The sequence below is a fragment of the Carassius carassius genome, chromosome 25, assembly GCF_963082965.1.
Source record: "Carassius carassius chromosome 25, fCarCar2.1, whole genome shotgun sequence".
NCBI classification, from domain to species: domain Eukaryota; kingdom Metazoa; phylum Chordata; class Actinopteri; order Cypriniformes; family Cyprinidae; genus Carassius; species Carassius carassius.
Genome location: NC_081779.1, coordinates 25,390,871 through 25,407,902, shown reverse-complemented (window position 1 = coordinate 25,407,902; position 17,032 = coordinate 25,390,871). Strand labels below are relative to the sequence as shown.

The following is a 17,032-nucleotide window of genomic DNA, read 5'->3' as shown; positions in this document are numbered from 1 at the left end:
GCAACATTGTGTTTCACAGTCATGCTAATAAAGCTCATTTGAATTGAATTGAAATTGAGAGACAGAGAGAGAGAGAGAGACAGAGAGAGAGAGAGAGAGAGAGAGAGAGAGAGACAGAGAGAGAGAGAGAGAGAGAGACAGAGAGAGAGAGAGAGAGACAGAGAGAGAGAGAGAGAGAGAGACAGAGAGAGAGAGAGAGAGAGAGAGACAGAGAGAGAGAGAGAGACAGACAGAGAGCGAGCGAGAGGAAAACTTAACAGCATGACTAGCGTTATGAAGAAAAAACCACGCTGGACACATGCTTTGCCAAAAATAATGCAACAGTTTATTATTTCTCTACTATTTCACTTATTTACAAGCAAAATGTGTATTCAGCAGTTTGTGCAGTTTGACCGCTCAACCATCAGTGGTTTCTGTGATTCGTGTTTAAAAGAGTCACACCTGCAAGATTGCATCACTAGGTATCCATATGCAAGCGTGATGCTTCAGAAGAGAAGAGGAGGGATACCGCTGCCGAACAGCAGCCTCCACGAGGGAGGAACCCGCCACTGCACCGAACCCTGCGCCTGAAAGAAACATCATTAATAAACAACCCCAGTCAGCCCAGGCAGAAGAAACCTTCACTCACTGAGCTCTCAACAGATTCAGGTAATGTGTCTTTACGTTTCAAAAGCTCAATTCTATCTGAAAGTGATTCAGGACAGCAGAAGATTGTTTCATAACAGCTAAAAGGTTAAATTCATGATTCAGATTCACCGCATTTCCTCACACTTACAGGTTTATCCAGCAGATGGAGCCAGTCGTTGAGATGGTTAACGAGAGCGAACGCGTCAGGGATGTTGTCTCCTTCTGAGCAGAAGATCAGCAGTACTGCCATAGAGATGCCTTCGGTGCAGCTGGACCAGACAAACAAACAAACAAAACACCCATTGGCCGGATTCACAATTATAGATTTGACAGACTCGTTCGATTTCATGCCGGTTTTTACCAGTCCGTGTAAAGGGCTTTGGTCACCCCTCCTCCGGGAATGTAGAGCCGCTGCTCAGAGTCGGAGATCCCGGGAAACGCACTGATCCTCTCCATCTCCCTCCAGCCCAGCTCCTCCACCCTCAGAGCCTCCTCCTTCTGCAGAGACGGGGTCAGCAGGTACCGCAGAGGAGAGCTGCACAAACAATGCAGGGATCAGAAACATTAACATCTGAATACTACTATTATCCAGATGATATATGATGTTCTCCATCAATCATCAACATCATCCACTAAGGTTTGAAAGTGGCACAATATAGATTTTATTTTCATTGGACACTGTGTTATGGTTGAGAAGTGTGCTACCCATTGACATTCATACAGTGTTAATGTGGCTTAAGTGTCCAAACCCTTTTGTGTAGCACAAATACATGGCATTGATTTCCTTTTGTATTCCATCATGTCTGTCCTCAGTGTTTGATTACCCGTGAAGCTGCTGGTCGTCTCTGTGATACGCTTGACTGCTAGACAGCAGCACACTCCTGAGGAAGCCACTGCTCTTGATCCAGGAAACCATCAGCTTCCGGAATGATCTGACCTTTGTCTAAGAAGAACCGGAAACATGTGCAACTGAAATAAAGAACTGTATTCGTGGGCGGGGGAATGCTAAAGAGTCAGCGGAATAGAAATAATCAAAAATAAATGAACAATAAAAAAAAAAAATTAAGATTATACTAAATACTAGGGGTGTGCAAAAAATCGAAAGGGGATTTTCATGCGCCTCTTGTCAATAAAGGCGCTCCTGTGATTAGTAGTGTATCTCCAGCACGTGCGATCAGATCAGGGATCGCCAGGTTTTTACAACAAAACCTGCCCAATTACTTCTCAAAACTAGCCCAATCGCGTTTCGTTCCAGGCGATAAAATACACATTATTTGGCGGGGTTCCCTTGGTAAAATTTGCATTTTAGGGGCTAAACATCACGTTATTGGGATTGGGGTCACTTCGACCCGCGGACATGAAAAACATCCGCAGACTTGCCAACACTGGTTGCCTTTAGTACACAGAGCAGTAGTTCACTGACAATCTACACAAAATAGATTTTAAAATCGCAGGCGATTCTTTGTCGATTTTGAAAGTGATTTTATGTTAGTTGTCGGTGAACTACAGCTCTGTGTAGTAACTGCCGCTCCACCTGAACCAGTGTTGCCAAGTCTGCGGTTGTTTTTCATGTCCGCGTGGGTTGAAGCGACCCCAATACCAATAACGTGATATTTAGCCCCAAAAATGCGAATTTTACCAAGGCAACCCTGCTGAAAAACGTGGACGCAATTTTTTATCGGGGAACCTCCTGGAAATGTGATTGGGCTAGTTTTGGACTAGTTTTGAGAAGCAAGTGGGCAGGATTTGTTTTGAAAACCTGGCAATCCTGATCTGAACGCACGTGCTGGAGATATACTTCTAATCACAGGAGCGCCTTTACTGACGAGATGCGCATGAAAATCGCATTTGATTTTTTTGCATAGCCCTACTAAATACAGTTTTAAATAAATGATGTAAATTTGATCCAAACATTAATTTATTAAAATAATTACAAATTGATTAACCCCTTAACTGTCTCACCTTCTGTTTGAACATAGATGTGAAAGTGCATAATCCAAACTTACATTTTTATAAGTCATGAACGAAAACAATTTTGTAAAATGATATTGATGTACCATGTTCAAGGTAATGCAATGTCTGATTTTAAAATGGGTTTCAAAGGATGAATTTTGAGATTTAAAATTTCTAACTGATCTATAATTTCTAATGATTTCTAAAGTGTGATAGAGAAAAATGCAACGAAAACTTTTTTTTTTTTTTTTTTTTGACAGAGGTCAGAACTCCTGTTATGATGAAGATTTTTCCGGTGCACTCTTGTCATTAAATTAATCTATTACTTTTTCTACATCATTTTTTAACAAAAAGCTTCGGAAAAACAAATATCCATCTAGTAGTCTTAGACCTTTCCAATGATATATAGTTAGTCATGATTTGATTAGGATTTAATTGTATTAGTAAAGTAGTATAGTGTAATACTTTACACATGCTTATAATATTAATCTTTCACAATATTAATGGGGTCTTTATTCGTGAAAATATACAGATGCCTTTTAAAATTTTAGGATGGAGGCACACGCACTATAGGATGATCACATCTGAGAGTTAAAGGCATCTGAAGGGTTGAAAACCCCTTTTAAGATATCAAAACATCCATCGACCACTAAACTGTATGCTCCTATCAAGTCTACACTTGTTGTATAGCTGCACATCTCTCACCTGGATGATGGGTGTCCTTATCTGCAGCACAGCCAGCTTCGAGTCACTGTGAGAGTACACTGCACACACACACACACACACACACACATATATATATATATATATATGAGCCACAGAGCACACATGAGAGGCTCGTCTCGTCCTGACGGGGTTTCTCCTCTTACCCTCGGCGCAGGTGCTGAGCTGGACGGCCTCCTCGGAGGATGAGGCGTACGGGTTGTTTCCAGCCATGGGGATGAGGCAGTCCGTGTGGAAGTGTCCCACTCGGGCCATGTTCAGTGTGGAGATGATGAGGTCCACGGCCAGCTGCCCCACATTCCCGACGGACACCGCGGGCTGAGCACGAGACGAACAATCTGTCACCGTGATGAAGCTCAAATACTAACAGCGACGAACATTTCACTTACCATTATCAGAGTGAAGCCTTTAAAAGAAGGAACAACGTCCCCCGACGCGATGAACATTCTTAGGACGGTTTATGACTGGTTTCCGAAGTAAACGTAGATTAATTGCAGTGGATCTGTTGTGATTTTTACTTTCAATTTCCTGCGCTGTGGAAGAAGGACCTGACAGTGGTGCGTCACGCCGGGACAGCCAAATGCCTGAGCGAAAAGAGTCAAAACCACTGACGAAATTCATCCGTTTTTAGAAGAAAAAGTAGAATATTTAAAGATTACATGATCTTTATCAAACTTTAAGTGACCTTAATTTGTCCGTTACAAGTAGTAAGTTATTGACAGGTGTCACAATAAAAGCCCTTTCTCTGGCAAATTTAACCACGTTTTAAGATGATAATAATAGTCGCTCGTGGTACTTTGATGTCATACAGTGATCATTCTGTGCAGCGCTGCTTCAAGTCGAACGCGCCTAATAATAAATTAACTAAGTATTACATTATTTAAATAATAATATTAATATACCATTAATTTTTTTTTTCGCTTTGAGATTTTCTTTTCAAATAAAAACAGTTAGGCTAAATACCAATAATTTGCTAAAATAAAAATAGCTTATTTTGTTAAAATAACCTTTGCTAAAACTAACCAAAAAAAAAAGTATATATATATATATATAATTTGAAAAAAAGCAAGATTTTCATAAGAAGCTCACTGCTCAAGCTCAGTTCAGTGATTAGATGAATGACCAGAAGATGGCGATAAACTATTACAGAAATGAGCGAAGACGATTAACTTAATTTGCTTCCGTTATTGGTATTTTGAGTGTGATGTTGAATCATGAGATTTAAATAAAACATAGACCATTGTGTGTAAATCATTTTAAGTCTTTGGCACCCTACAAACCATAAAACAGCGGAGAAGGAATATTAAAAGAAGAAAATATATAACCAGAAATGTATAATAGACCTTAGACTGCTTCAGTAGTTTTTTCTTCTCTGTAAGTGAAGAATTATCCACAAAAATACAATAAAAAATAAACTATCACAGTAAACTCAATATAAATATCAGATTGAAGATGATGTTCATGACAATAACATCATCTCTGAGCCAGCGGCTGTGAAACTATAAAGTAACTGTGACTTGTGTTTTCTGTAGTTATTCATAAATATGGTGTTTCATAAATGACAATGCAAGAAATCAATACGGTCATCAGCCTCAGACAAAGGCTCTCATAAAGCTTTCAGTCGGTAGAGAAACACAATAACTACGAGCCAAACAATATACCTGGTCTCTATGAATAAAACTCTTTGTGAAAGTCTTAAAGAACAGTTTATTTAAAGGGGTCATATAAACATCAAATATTGATGTTTTTGTAGTATCATCATGTGTTTTAGTATTTCAGTATAATTATAACATTATATTATAGATTTAAAAAAAAAAAATATATATATATATATATATATATATATATATATATATATTTGCCATTTTAGTGTTTTTTTTTATTTATCCATATTTATTTCATTTTTAGTTTTAGTTATTTTAGTTGCAGGCTACATGAAGTTCAAACCAAAAAAGAGAAATATTGTTTTGGCAGCTAGCTGAAATTGTATTGTAACTCGTGTTTATTTTATATTTTTAACATTATCATTATCATTAAGATTTATTTTTTATATTAAGAATAAATATATATTCTGGAGCAGAGGCACAATACAATTGTTCATTTTCACAAATGTTCAGTTTGATTATCTAATATATATATATATATATATATATATATATATATATATATATATATATATATATATATATATATATATATATATATATATATATATATATATATATATATATATATTCTTGTGCATTTGCATTCAGAGCCTACTTCTTTCCTAGAGAGAGAGAGAGTTTGCCTGAAGAAGGATCAAAGGGACTTCAGCAGCCAGACTTCACCTTTGTGCTATCTATAGAGCATTAGATAATGACCTGACTTCAGAAGAATAAGAATAAAACCCTTCTGTTCACTGTGCACTGTGACTCTGCTTTTGATTATTTCATCACATCAAAGTCTTGATGTATGAACACAATAATTCATCCAGTGTTTAGAGACCACACACATACTTCCTAATCATTTCTGCTTTAATACGTCAGAAATGTAAATGTAAATACATTTTTCATTCATACAGTGAAATATTATCATATGTGCATGGTGTGTTGTGAGATCCAGATATGGAAAATGTAAAGAAATTATGACATTTACAATGTATGTACTCATCTGAAATGCTATGTAAATATCCAAATAACCAAATATATTTGTGAATAAGTGTGGAATACAACCAAAGAACACTTGACATTAACTTGCAGGTACAGCAGGATGAAATTGAAGTAAGTATTATTATTAAAAATGATTTATTAATAGGTTTCCTTCAACTTACATCATGTAATAAGTGCATATTGTTGGACATATGCAGTTTATGGTGATATTAATACATTTGAATGTTTCATGTGACATTTTTTTGCTTACTTTAGCAGTTTTGTGTTGGGACACCACTGGTCTGATGTAATATCAGGGTCCTGTGATCCACTGCTCTATAACACTAATATAAAGAGTTTCTCATTCATCAGTCAGTACATAAATTCAGTGTGACTGGTGAAAACCGTTCTTCTGAATGACCTTCAATGGAGAAACAGTTAATGCATTTCAACATGCTTTTTTTGTTTCAAATACATTTGTCATTATTTCTCTTCCATATCAAACCCATAGCAAATTTCTTTATAAAAGTGAACGCTCATTTATGCCTTCCTAAAGCACCTTGTTTAAACATGCCCCCACAAATCTACATCACTGTGTGCGAAGATTTGCATAGCACCACCCAAATGTGTATGCATAGAAAGAAGGCAAGAAGGCCCTTGTACACTGAGGCAAAAATTTTCTCAAGTTAAAAAATAAATAAATAAAAATCTCTCATTTTGTCTATCACGTTTACACATTGCCTCTGAAATTTTCGTCCGTCATTAAAAAAAATTCTGCGTTTTTTTGCATCCATAGCAAGCATTTTGAGAGGTGTTTTGACAGTTCAGAGCCACCATACAAGCAAACGGCAAAATCCAGATTGGCGACCGACAAGTTGATTCACTTCTTCTTGCTGCACAAAGCTCTGTATAACTCCTTGCACACAGAGTTCACTGAAATTGGGTGGTCTTCTTTTTAATATGTGGCTCCGGAATTGCTAGCTAGGCATCAAACTGAGCCACTGAAATCCTGAAGTAAACTTTGAATCGCCCAGATGGAAAAAAAAATCACTTTAATCTATATTACAAGTTATGTTTTGAATATGGATATTTTTCTTATAAAAATGCAACGATTCACTACAGGAGGCCCCCTGGAGCCATGTGAGAAATGTTTTATGGATGGGCGCTTTTTATTTAACTTTTTTTTGGACGGAAGCAATGCATCATCCGCTGACTGCAATGATACCACTTGAAAGATCAAAGACAATTTTTAATAAAACTCAGACTCGATTCGTCTTAAAGAAGAAAGTCATGTGCACCTAGGATGCCTCGGGGGTTAGTAAGATGCAGCCTAGTTTTCAATTACACTTTAAGTTTTATTTCCAGCACTGTTCCAGAACAGTTCAACCCAGATATTAGAGTTTGTACAGTGCATTTTATGGAGGACTGTTTCCTGAACCTGGGCGGTACATTTCCATCACACGCTTGAGGTATTCAGCCAATCACAACGCACTGGGTAGCTGGCCAATCAGAGCACACCTCGCTTTTCAGAACGATGAGTTTTGTAAAAATCAACATGTTTCAGAAAGGCAGGGCATAGAGGAGCAACAATAATGTATAGAATGTGGAAAATAATGTTTTTTTTTTTCAACCTTAAACTGTGTAAACACATTACATTACACCAAATACACAAAATAATGTTCTTTTTGGAAACATCATGTGACCCCTTTAATATTATATTCTATTATCTTCAAGTAGAGGGTTTTTTTTCTCTACGATGCCTGTGCACATTCAATACAAAAAAGAGTTCTAACAATTAAGTTACAATTCTAATAGCTCCACCTGTCTGCACACACACACACACACCTGCAAGCACCTCTCAGGTCACTCAAGCTAATCCTGCACACTAGTGTTTTTGTTTGTTTTTTGGCAGCTTCTCGCTCTCTCTGGCTATCATCTTAGATCTCAGCGTGCAGCAGCAGTTGACCTTCGCCTGTAAGGCATTGCTCTTTTTACTGAATCACCTAATTTTTGCATTCATCTCAAAAGTGTGATCATGAACAGAACAGGCATTGGAGATGAGGTTAGGTATGGTTTCATTTAGGGTGCATAAGAGTCTACCACTGTTTCAGTGGTCTTGGTTCTAGAATTATTTTTTAAGTATTCAGGAATTGTGCTGCTAAACATGATTTAAAAAAATAAATAAGTTTAAATAATGTCAATGGTTGTACATCTATGGGATTTCTATCCATTTTAGTCAATTGCTTTAGGCATCAAAAAAGGTCATATTGTGAACAAAAAGTTTACGCTTTCCCAGTAAAGATGTGTTTTTATAATCTTGCACTTACTTTTTTTCCGTAGTGTGTGGGCCTTTTTTGAAAATGTTTACCTGCTTGGACATCGTGGCTTATGCACTTAGTGCTTGGGGAATTTTCAGGTGCTGTGAGTTTTTTGGTGATTGCTTCAGTCCAGTGACTTAGAAAAATAATAGCACAAATCTCCTCAATAAGCCACATGATTTGATGTATAATTCCTGTTTCCATCATGTTCCACATGGTGCTTTTTACATTAATATTGCACTGCTGTGATGACGTATGTTTAGGCCAACCGATAAGTTCACATCACCCTGGTTCCCTCGACAAAAACCTAATTTCCCATCATCTTTTGGATTATTGCAAAAAAAAACTGCTGTGAGGTTTTCGATTCTTACACGTTCTTCATCATGACAGTCTTCACAAATTAACAGCTTTTATGAATTCTGAAGTCTAAATACATTCAACAGAAGTAAATATATAAAACATTGACTATAAATAAACTACATTACAGTCACAACTTCAACATCACCATCACAGAGCTTCTGACAACTAGTTGTCAACTAGATCACAATTATAAACACAAGCAGTCTGTGAAAGTGACGAATGAGTTTATCTGTTCAGTATGATGAGGTTTAATGTCCTGACAACATCTGTAGTCCCATTTAGACACCTTAGCAACCAACTTTTTCCAAAAACCAAACACACACACACACATTACTAAAGTATTTTGTGACACAATAAAACATTAAAATATATTGAGCTTTAGAGTTTATTTCTGGTATCTATTAAAAAACCCAGTCAAAAAAACTAGGTGGCTTTGACTTCTGGACGATGAATCTGGAAGTGCAAAAATGCAACTCAATTACAGGTTTAGACCTGCAAAATACATCATCTTTGCAGAACTCTCCGTTTATGTTTGTGCGTATGATTTTTAATTAAGCCGATGATAAATTGTTTCTCCTTCCTGTGCATTGCACACCAAATTAGAAATGGACTATTTGTATCAGATGTAACATCTAGAAACTGCTGGGCGGTTGATATCATCAGCACCATCTATAAATGAAAACCACATTCTGAGTTCTTTGTTATATTAATACGTTTCATAAATACACAGGACAAATCATCTCACCGTCACCTTTTGCAAAACTCACATGAAGCCTTCGAATATGTTCACAGGATAAACCGTCTAAAGTTTTGTTTTTGGAACAAAGTGAGTAAAGGACAAACCTGCACACACACATAGAGAGAGAGAGAGAGAGAGCATTGGACCGCAGGAGAGTAGCCTGATCTACTCCTCACCTCTGACTGAAATAGCAGCTCTTCATACCTGTGGAGTGTAAGCGTGCGGTTGGATAACAGATAATCATTGAGAGCTCTGCCCTCCCATACAAGCTCTCATTATCCATGCTAAAGCTGACGTTATCTAAAGATAAGAGCCTGTGGCTGTGCATGGACCGGCTGATGGAGCTGCTCTAAGAGACAGCCGGTACCCAAACATTACAGGATAGACAAGGTCTGTTTTTATCCAGCTATCATCTTACTCATAAGAAAGAAAAATCACAAATGAGATCTCTTTAATATCTTAGATGTATCTACTTGACAGCTTTGAGATTAAACACAGATCAAATGGAGACTCCAAAAACAGAAATATCACTTGTGTGTCAGCAATGACTCAAATGGGACTCTATATGACTCCAAACATTTCTCATCAATTTCTTCCAAAACCACAAATGTGACCTTAGCAATAAAAATGGGAGGGGGAAGGGGGGTCCACTAGGATGTCAACTCTAACAGAAATGAGATCTACTGAATACATCAGTCAGTTTTAATGAAAGTCAAATAGAGACAATTGTTCATGTCTCTCACTTCCTGGTTTTAACTTCTGGGAAAAAGACCTCTGAATTCTCATATGTTCTCTTTAGAGTTTCATAACAGATCTTTACAGACAACAAAGTCTGCAATAAGAGACTGCAGACAATTCTCAAATTATTTTTTTTGTCTTTGTCCAAATCTTCTGCTTCTCAGACTTTTCCCTGAAAAAGAGACTTAAGTAATCTCACATATGTCTCCTCTAGTGTTTAAAAAGCAAAAAGTTTCAACAATAGCCCCTTTGGGGAATCAGTTATATACAGGCTGTGGCCTAGTGTATTTAAATAAGCTGAAAATAAAAAAAGAAACAAATATATATGTCTCCTTATGCATGTATAACTCGTGCAATGCTATAACGATGTGACTTGCATCTGTTGCACTTTTCATAATGTCATTATAGCATTTTATTTGAAAAATATATCAACTAGTCACACGTTATATTAAATTGATTTATATAATAATAAACAAAATCATCCTGCAATGCATAGGCAAGCGTATTATAGCTTATTCCGCACTTAAGCTCGCTCATAAAGCAGTTGCATCACAGCACTGTCAAAGTGATTATGAACATATTATGAAATTTGATAATGAAAAATACATTTTTATTGTTTATTAATAAAGTAGTGCTTTCTGAGTCTGCACAGATGAAGTTGCTGAATGCCGACCCTGGCTTGCCATCTCCACAAATCTCCTTTAAATGTACCTTTTCATATGGACTACTGTACATAATTAGAGAATATTACAAAATACTCCCCGTCAATGATCTAGGAAATGCATTTAAAATTCTCTGGGCCATCCCTGCTTGGGACATGTGTGTCCCAGATTAATTAAAGATAACTGAAGAATTAAAGATAACTGAAGAAAATACAGATGAGAGTGGATGAGTATGCCTCACATTGAACTTTACTGAACATGTACATTTTTTTTAACATTATTGAGATTAAAGCACAAGCATAATTTGCAGTTACTATATAAGAAACATGATTGCCAGTTGTAAACAAACAAATATTTTAACCACGCTCTTTGGCAATGTTGAGGTAAGTGTCTGGGAACAGGTAAGTGGCAAGTCTTTTGGATGATGGGCAAATATAAAAAGGCAGTCATTAGTGATGTACTGACAAAGGTAAATCTAATTAAATTGTCAAAAAGGCAACACTTACCACAGGGAGTCGCACAACTCAACCGGAATGGGTCAATGTGTCAAATCTCCCGGATGTACTGCAAATATAAAAGGCACACATTAGTGATTTGCTGATGAAAGGAAATGTAAATACATTCTCAAAAAAGGGAATCACTGCCTCTTGCTTCTAAATGTCCTTAATGTCCTTGCCCGCCTCCCAAGCTCTTCACATCTGTGTTAGGCTCAGTACACCTGTGCCTGACTTAGATCAGTATTAGCCCTAACCAGTTGTATTTCCTCATCATACCATTGTGTTTTTATATTAGCAGGCACCGTCTTGGTGTTCACGCATTCTACAACCTGCTCCATGGGATCCTCTTGAAGGTCAGGTTCGGACAGTTGGGGAGATGTTGACCTCTTTGGAGGATCCGTAGAGGTGGGACTGTTTGACTTTGGTTGTTGTGGGGACAGCTTGTGTTGAAAAGACTCATGCAGCCGGTTAAGACAGGGTGTGAGTATCAGAATTAGGGAAGACAGAATGTGTATTTTTTTGTAGTTTGTATTAGTGCTGATCTCTACAAGGAGAGTTTTTAATGCAAAGAATGATACGAAATCTCCATTCTGTATCAACCCTGGCACAGCAGACCAAAAGGAGAACTGTCAATATGTTATCTCTGTCTTTTGTCTTTGGAAGGTGTTGGATGACCACCTCATTTCACAGCATCCCATTGTCCTTGTATCTTTGCGGGTTAACAAAGACCCAATGTATGTCTGCACATACATTTCCGACAAGTGCAGCTGCCACTGTTGCATTGGACGGTGCCACTGTGGCTTTGTACAGTTTATTGTAGTGGTTTCTGTTCCACCTTGCTTTTGAATGTCTTTGTTCTTCCCTGCAAGTTATTGCTGGTAAGTACTTGAATCTAAATGTAGACAGGTGTAGATGTCAAAGCCTACTGCTTGTGCATTTTCTACAGCTCAACCAAATGTCAGTGGGTATCCAAAAGCTTTTCTCTCTGCAAGATCTCTGCAGAATTATTTGGTTGTTTTGCACCCGACTAACATTGACAGCACAGGAGGAGTATCTGTTTTGAGGAAATTCTGTCATTTCTGTCATACTGGTCAAAAAGGAGGACCCACATGAGGGCCTCTCCAAGAACAGCGGGCCTGCCTGCAGCGTATCTGAAAATGTTAAAATTCTCGCAATCCTCACCCTTTGGATAGAGTCATTAATCCACATTTTCATCTGAGGTGGTGACTCCCCAACACTGACATTCCAAGGGTGATGGTGAATGGTGTGGTTGGGGTAGATCAGTCTGGCATACAACAATTCTTCTAAGGCCAGCTCCAGTTGTAAAGCTGTGCAACTGTTTGTAAAACCACCTTGACCATGATGGTTTTGGAGTAAGGATTCAAGGGTGCTGGTGAGGTGGGTTGCAACTGGTTGTACAACATGCCACAGGCCCAACCTATGGCTATTATCCCTGAATGGCAGGAGCATCAGGGTCTGCTCAAGCAGGTCACGAAGGGCTGGTGGGTTGAAAAAGTCCCTTGCTTCAAGATGGAGTTGGATGTGGCCCTGTAGCATAAATACCGCATCAATCCTGGAATGTGTGCAGCAAAGGGATTTACTGGCCAAGTCATCCTTGTGTTGAATGTATGTCTTGGCACTTTGAAGTATCATCCTAGAGTGGGTTTTGAAATGGACACCGCAGATGGCAATCACCCAGCTGACTGGGTGTTTGGTAATGGTCATGTGGACATGGGGTGTGTTTGCATGTAGCTGCAAAAATGCTATTTTGGAATAAATTTGAGCCCCGTGGAAGATGTTGAGGATTTCCCAGTCAACATTCATGGGGTTTTAATCCAAGTTTGATTAAAAGTTTGCCACTTCTGGGATGCCAGTGATGGTGTATAGAGTATCACTGTGCCCCACCACCTCCTGTAGGCTGTAGAGTCACCACATAAGGTCTACCCTGGGGTGCTTTCCTGAGAGGGTACATGTTGCATGGCATGTGATAGATTGCACTCCTTGCCAATTGACCAAAGATGCAAGTTTATTTGCTTCTGGCCAAACTTGCTGAGAAAAATTTGGATTCTCGGAGTTGGGTCTTGGTCAACATGTCGGATAGCATACATTTGCACTCCAAGAATAAACAATTGGTCCTCACCCACATGGCTGCCTCATGGAATACTTTCCTGTAAAGAGGTGCTTGGTTTTCAACAAAAAGCAGCATTAAATAAGACCGAAACATATGAAAAGGTATACTTCCACTAGCGATGCCAGGATTTTTATTGTAGATGGGCCTCCAGAAAACTGGATGGGCCAGTTAAACCCCCCCCCCCAAAAAAAACCGGGTTTCCCTTCATCTCCATTCCAGCGCTTTTATGTGGCATTGAGGACAGCAACTTGTAGCGCTGTCCTCAGCTCAGTGCTGAAGCGGACAATTTGCTGAATTTAAAATAAAATAAGCTGCTTTGTTTTGTTTTACGTTTCATATTAGCAAAACTGTCTGCCAACGTCATTCATTTCATTGGATCACTTGCTGGTGACGATGCAGAGTCCACACGTGGGGTAGAATCCGCTGATTGGCTGAGAAGCTTTCACTCAAAGCTTTCCTCGGGCTTCTTATTGGATGATCCGCTAGAATGAAAATCAATCACTACTTACAGGCCTGGGCCAAAATGGGTGTATATTTCACGTGATATTACTCCAATCATGGGCAATTAAATACAGTGTATATTCCTGAATAAACATATAAAGGAATTTAAACGTATTATGATTACTTACTATAGAGTTCTCGTGTCGACCCAGCTTTCATTCTGGGGTGCACCAGCTTTTGAGTCTACCAGAAAATAGCATCTTGTTTAGAAGTAACCGAGAACAACGTGCATATCTGAGGAAGAGCCAGTCGTGAGATTTTTCATCATTTGTAAGGTAAACACGGTTTGATTTTTGTTTGAATTCATTCATTTCACATCTGTGTCTTCCACTGGAGTTGTCCCTGGGCTGCAGATATGATGTCTGATGGTACTGTTTCAATAACACTTGGTTGCACTCCAGAGTTGAAATTCACATTATGAACACATTATCATCAAATTCTTCCAAGACCACTAGAAGTGTTATCTTTGAGCAATAAAGTATTCCTCTAGATTGTTTACTTTAATAGAAATTAGATCTCCAGATATCTCAGTTGCTTCTCCTAGAAAACAATGAGATGTAATGGAGATCAAGTAGAGACTGTTGTGCACATCTTCTACTTATCAGACTGTTCACCAGAAAAAGACCACAGTAATTTTAATGTTGTCATGAAAGCAACAGCATGCCAGATCCTTAAGCTCCTCCCACTCATTCACAATCAACCGAACACTGATGCACTCCACCTGTCAACAACACAGATCAAGTCTTGTACAAAGCCACTATCAAATCCCTTCCTCAGTGTCTGGTCTTGTTGTTCACATGCGTGCATCAGACTCCCTGGCTCCTTATCTGATCTACTTACCTGTTCATCTTCAGTCATCCGTTTGAATCAACTCAATCTCAAGATGTTTGTTCAGAGGTTTGTAGAACAGCACAAATGCCGGTGAGTATCAGAAACAGAGTTGAATTAAATGGACTTAACTTGCTGTTAACAGCTCTCTTGTTTGTTGCAGGTGGATGCTGGTTTGCAGATCTGGATCATGGACATGAACTAGAACTTTTTGCCTAAGCACCAACAAACTATCAGTCAACATCCAACTATTTGCCATTCATTGAGAATTCATTGCTTAAGCAGGAATTCATCACCAACTTCATCTTCTACTTCACCAACAGCATCCAACTTCTTTTATTTTCAGCAAGAAGGACGGAGACTTGAGTCCACACATTGGTTACCATATCCAAAACTCAGAGTGTCAATAATTGCTACCCACTTCCTATATTTCCAGCCAACCTAGAGCTTAGAATAAGCACTTGAGAACTCCTGTGCACTGTTTGAAGATGTGTGTGCATTTGTGCACACTCATCCATAGTACATACACACACAAAGAGCCTCGTCGGACAGTCTTGCATTTGAATTGACAACCTGGATCTGTGAATTATGTCTTAATGGTGACCTTTTATGCAAAATTTACTTTTATAAGGTGTTTGAACACAGTTGTGTGGCCGCAGTGTGCGAAAACAACCAGCCCATAATGGTAAAAATCGACCCACTTATTCTTTTACAACCCTTATAAATCTTAAACGGTCTCTCCAAACGAGCAGTTCCAGATTTCTCCCTACATAAAATTCGTTGTAGGGAAAAAGTCCCGCCCATTTGTGATGATCTCTGCCCTGTCATCATAGACACAGCTCTGAGTGCAAAGCAACAGTCCGCCATTACGTTTTTCTTGCTGTAGCTGCTGGAGATACAATGTCAGTGCCAAAGAGGCATTACAAGTGTTGTGTATTGGAATGCACCAATGAATATGGGAGTCTCCGTAGACTCACTCCGTCTGAGCCACTGAGGACTCAATAGTTAAATTTCTCTTTTGAAAGAAATGTCACAGAAAGGGAAAAAAAAAACAGAAAAGTCTTGTATGTTTCCTTTTATGCCGGACTGCCTCACAAGGGTCAGCTAATTTCTGGAGTTGTGCAAAGATTGATTCTGAAAGAGGGATCAATCAGCATTGGGACATATAAATTTGTGATAGCACACAAAGGCACCATGAGACCAGGAAATGTCATTATTTTTATCATGACGATATCCTCACCTACTCCCGGAACCTGGCCAAACATTACCTTGTGAAGCAGGTCCTGCAGAGATTGAGAGGACACCATCTATACCTCAAACTGGAGAAGTGTGAGTTTCACAGTGACACCATCCAATTCCTAGGTTACATCATCAACCATCAAATCATTTACATGGACCAGAGGAAGGTGCAAGCTGTCAAGCACTGGCCTCAACCTATAACGATCAAAGAACTCAAATATAATTTTTTCTTCTTGTGCACCTCTCACCTCACTGCTAAAGAATAAGCCCAAGTCTCTGTCCTGGAATCCCAACAGCATCAATGCCTTCCAGCAACTGAAGAATGCCTTTTAAACTGCTCCTACACTAGTACACAATCAAGCTTGCTCTAGAGGAGTGCCGACACTGGCTGGAGGGAGCTAACCACCCATTTGAAGTCATCCCCAATCATCGTAATCTGGAATATCTTCAAGGTGCTAAAAGACTAAATCCTTGGCATGCCCACAAGGCACTCTTCTTCATCCGCTTCAACTTCTCTGTCTCTTACCGACCTGGATCAAAGAACCAAATGGCTGACACACTCCCCTGCATCCATCACACCAAGGAGAACAACATACCTCCAGCACCCATAGTCCCTCCAGCCATAATAGTAAGTCCCATCAAGTGGTCCATGGATGAACAGATCACTGAAGCCACTCGCTCTTAGCCTGAATCGCTGGGGGTCTGGACTCAGTGCACTCATCTCCGGGGTCTGGACACCCTGGCAGCCAGCAAACCCTCTTGCTCCTCAAAAACCAGTACTGGTGGCCCAACGTGATCCGAGAAGTCTCTCAATTCATTGCTCAGTCTGTGCCATCTCCAGAACCCCCATCATCGGCCTCAAGGTAAACTGATTTCATTACCAATTCCTCATAGACCCTGTTCCCACCTCGTAGTAGACTTCGCTACCGACCTCCCTCCTTCCAATTCCAATACCTGCATCTTTGTGGTTGTGGACAGGTGTGTGTGTTTTTTTTAAGCTATGCAAACTCATCCCTCTAAAAGGATTACCCACAGCCTTCGAGTCTGCTGAACACTTATTCCAACATGTCTTCTGTAACTATGGTC

The 17,032-nt window shown here is 39.1% G+C and overlaps 1 protein-coding gene across 1 annotated transcript; it reads right to left on the bottom strand.

Annotated features, from left to right (window-relative positions):
• Positions 1-302: 302 nt before the first annotated feature.
• Positions 303-3,861, bottom strand: psmg2 (proteasome (prosome, macropain) assembly chaperone 2). The gene is made up of 7 exons (XM_059509979.1): positions 3,693-3,861; positions 3,450-3,621; positions 3,286-3,344; positions 1,452-1,570; positions 989-1,162; positions 776-896; positions 303-566 (listed from the first exon to the last, which is right to left on the bottom strand). The coding sequence occupies exons 1-7, from the start codon at positions 3,747-3,749 to the stop codon at positions 486-488; spliced, it is 783 nt and encodes a 260-aa protein (XP_059365962.1). The 5' UTR covers positions 3,750-3,861; the 3' UTR covers positions 303-485.
• Between the last annotated feature and the right edge of the window lie 13,171 nt (positions 3,862-17,032).

What these genes read in the sequence shown, in the direction of transcription:
- psmg2 (XM_059509979.1), bottom strand. Translation starts at nt 3,749, where the DNA reads ATGTTCATCGCGTCGGGGGACGTTGTTCCTTCTTTTAAAGGCTTCACT. An exon ending in GCTCAGCACCTGCGCCGAGG is followed by an intron (nt 3,345 to 3,449) that starts GTAAGAGGAGAA and finishes GTGTGTGTGCAG; the next exon opens with TGTACTCTCACAGTGACTCG. An exon ending in TAAGGACACCCATCATCCAG is followed by an intron (nt 1,571 to 3,285) that starts GTGAGAGATGTG and finishes GGTTCTTCTTAG; the next exon opens with ACAAAGGTCAGATCATTCCG.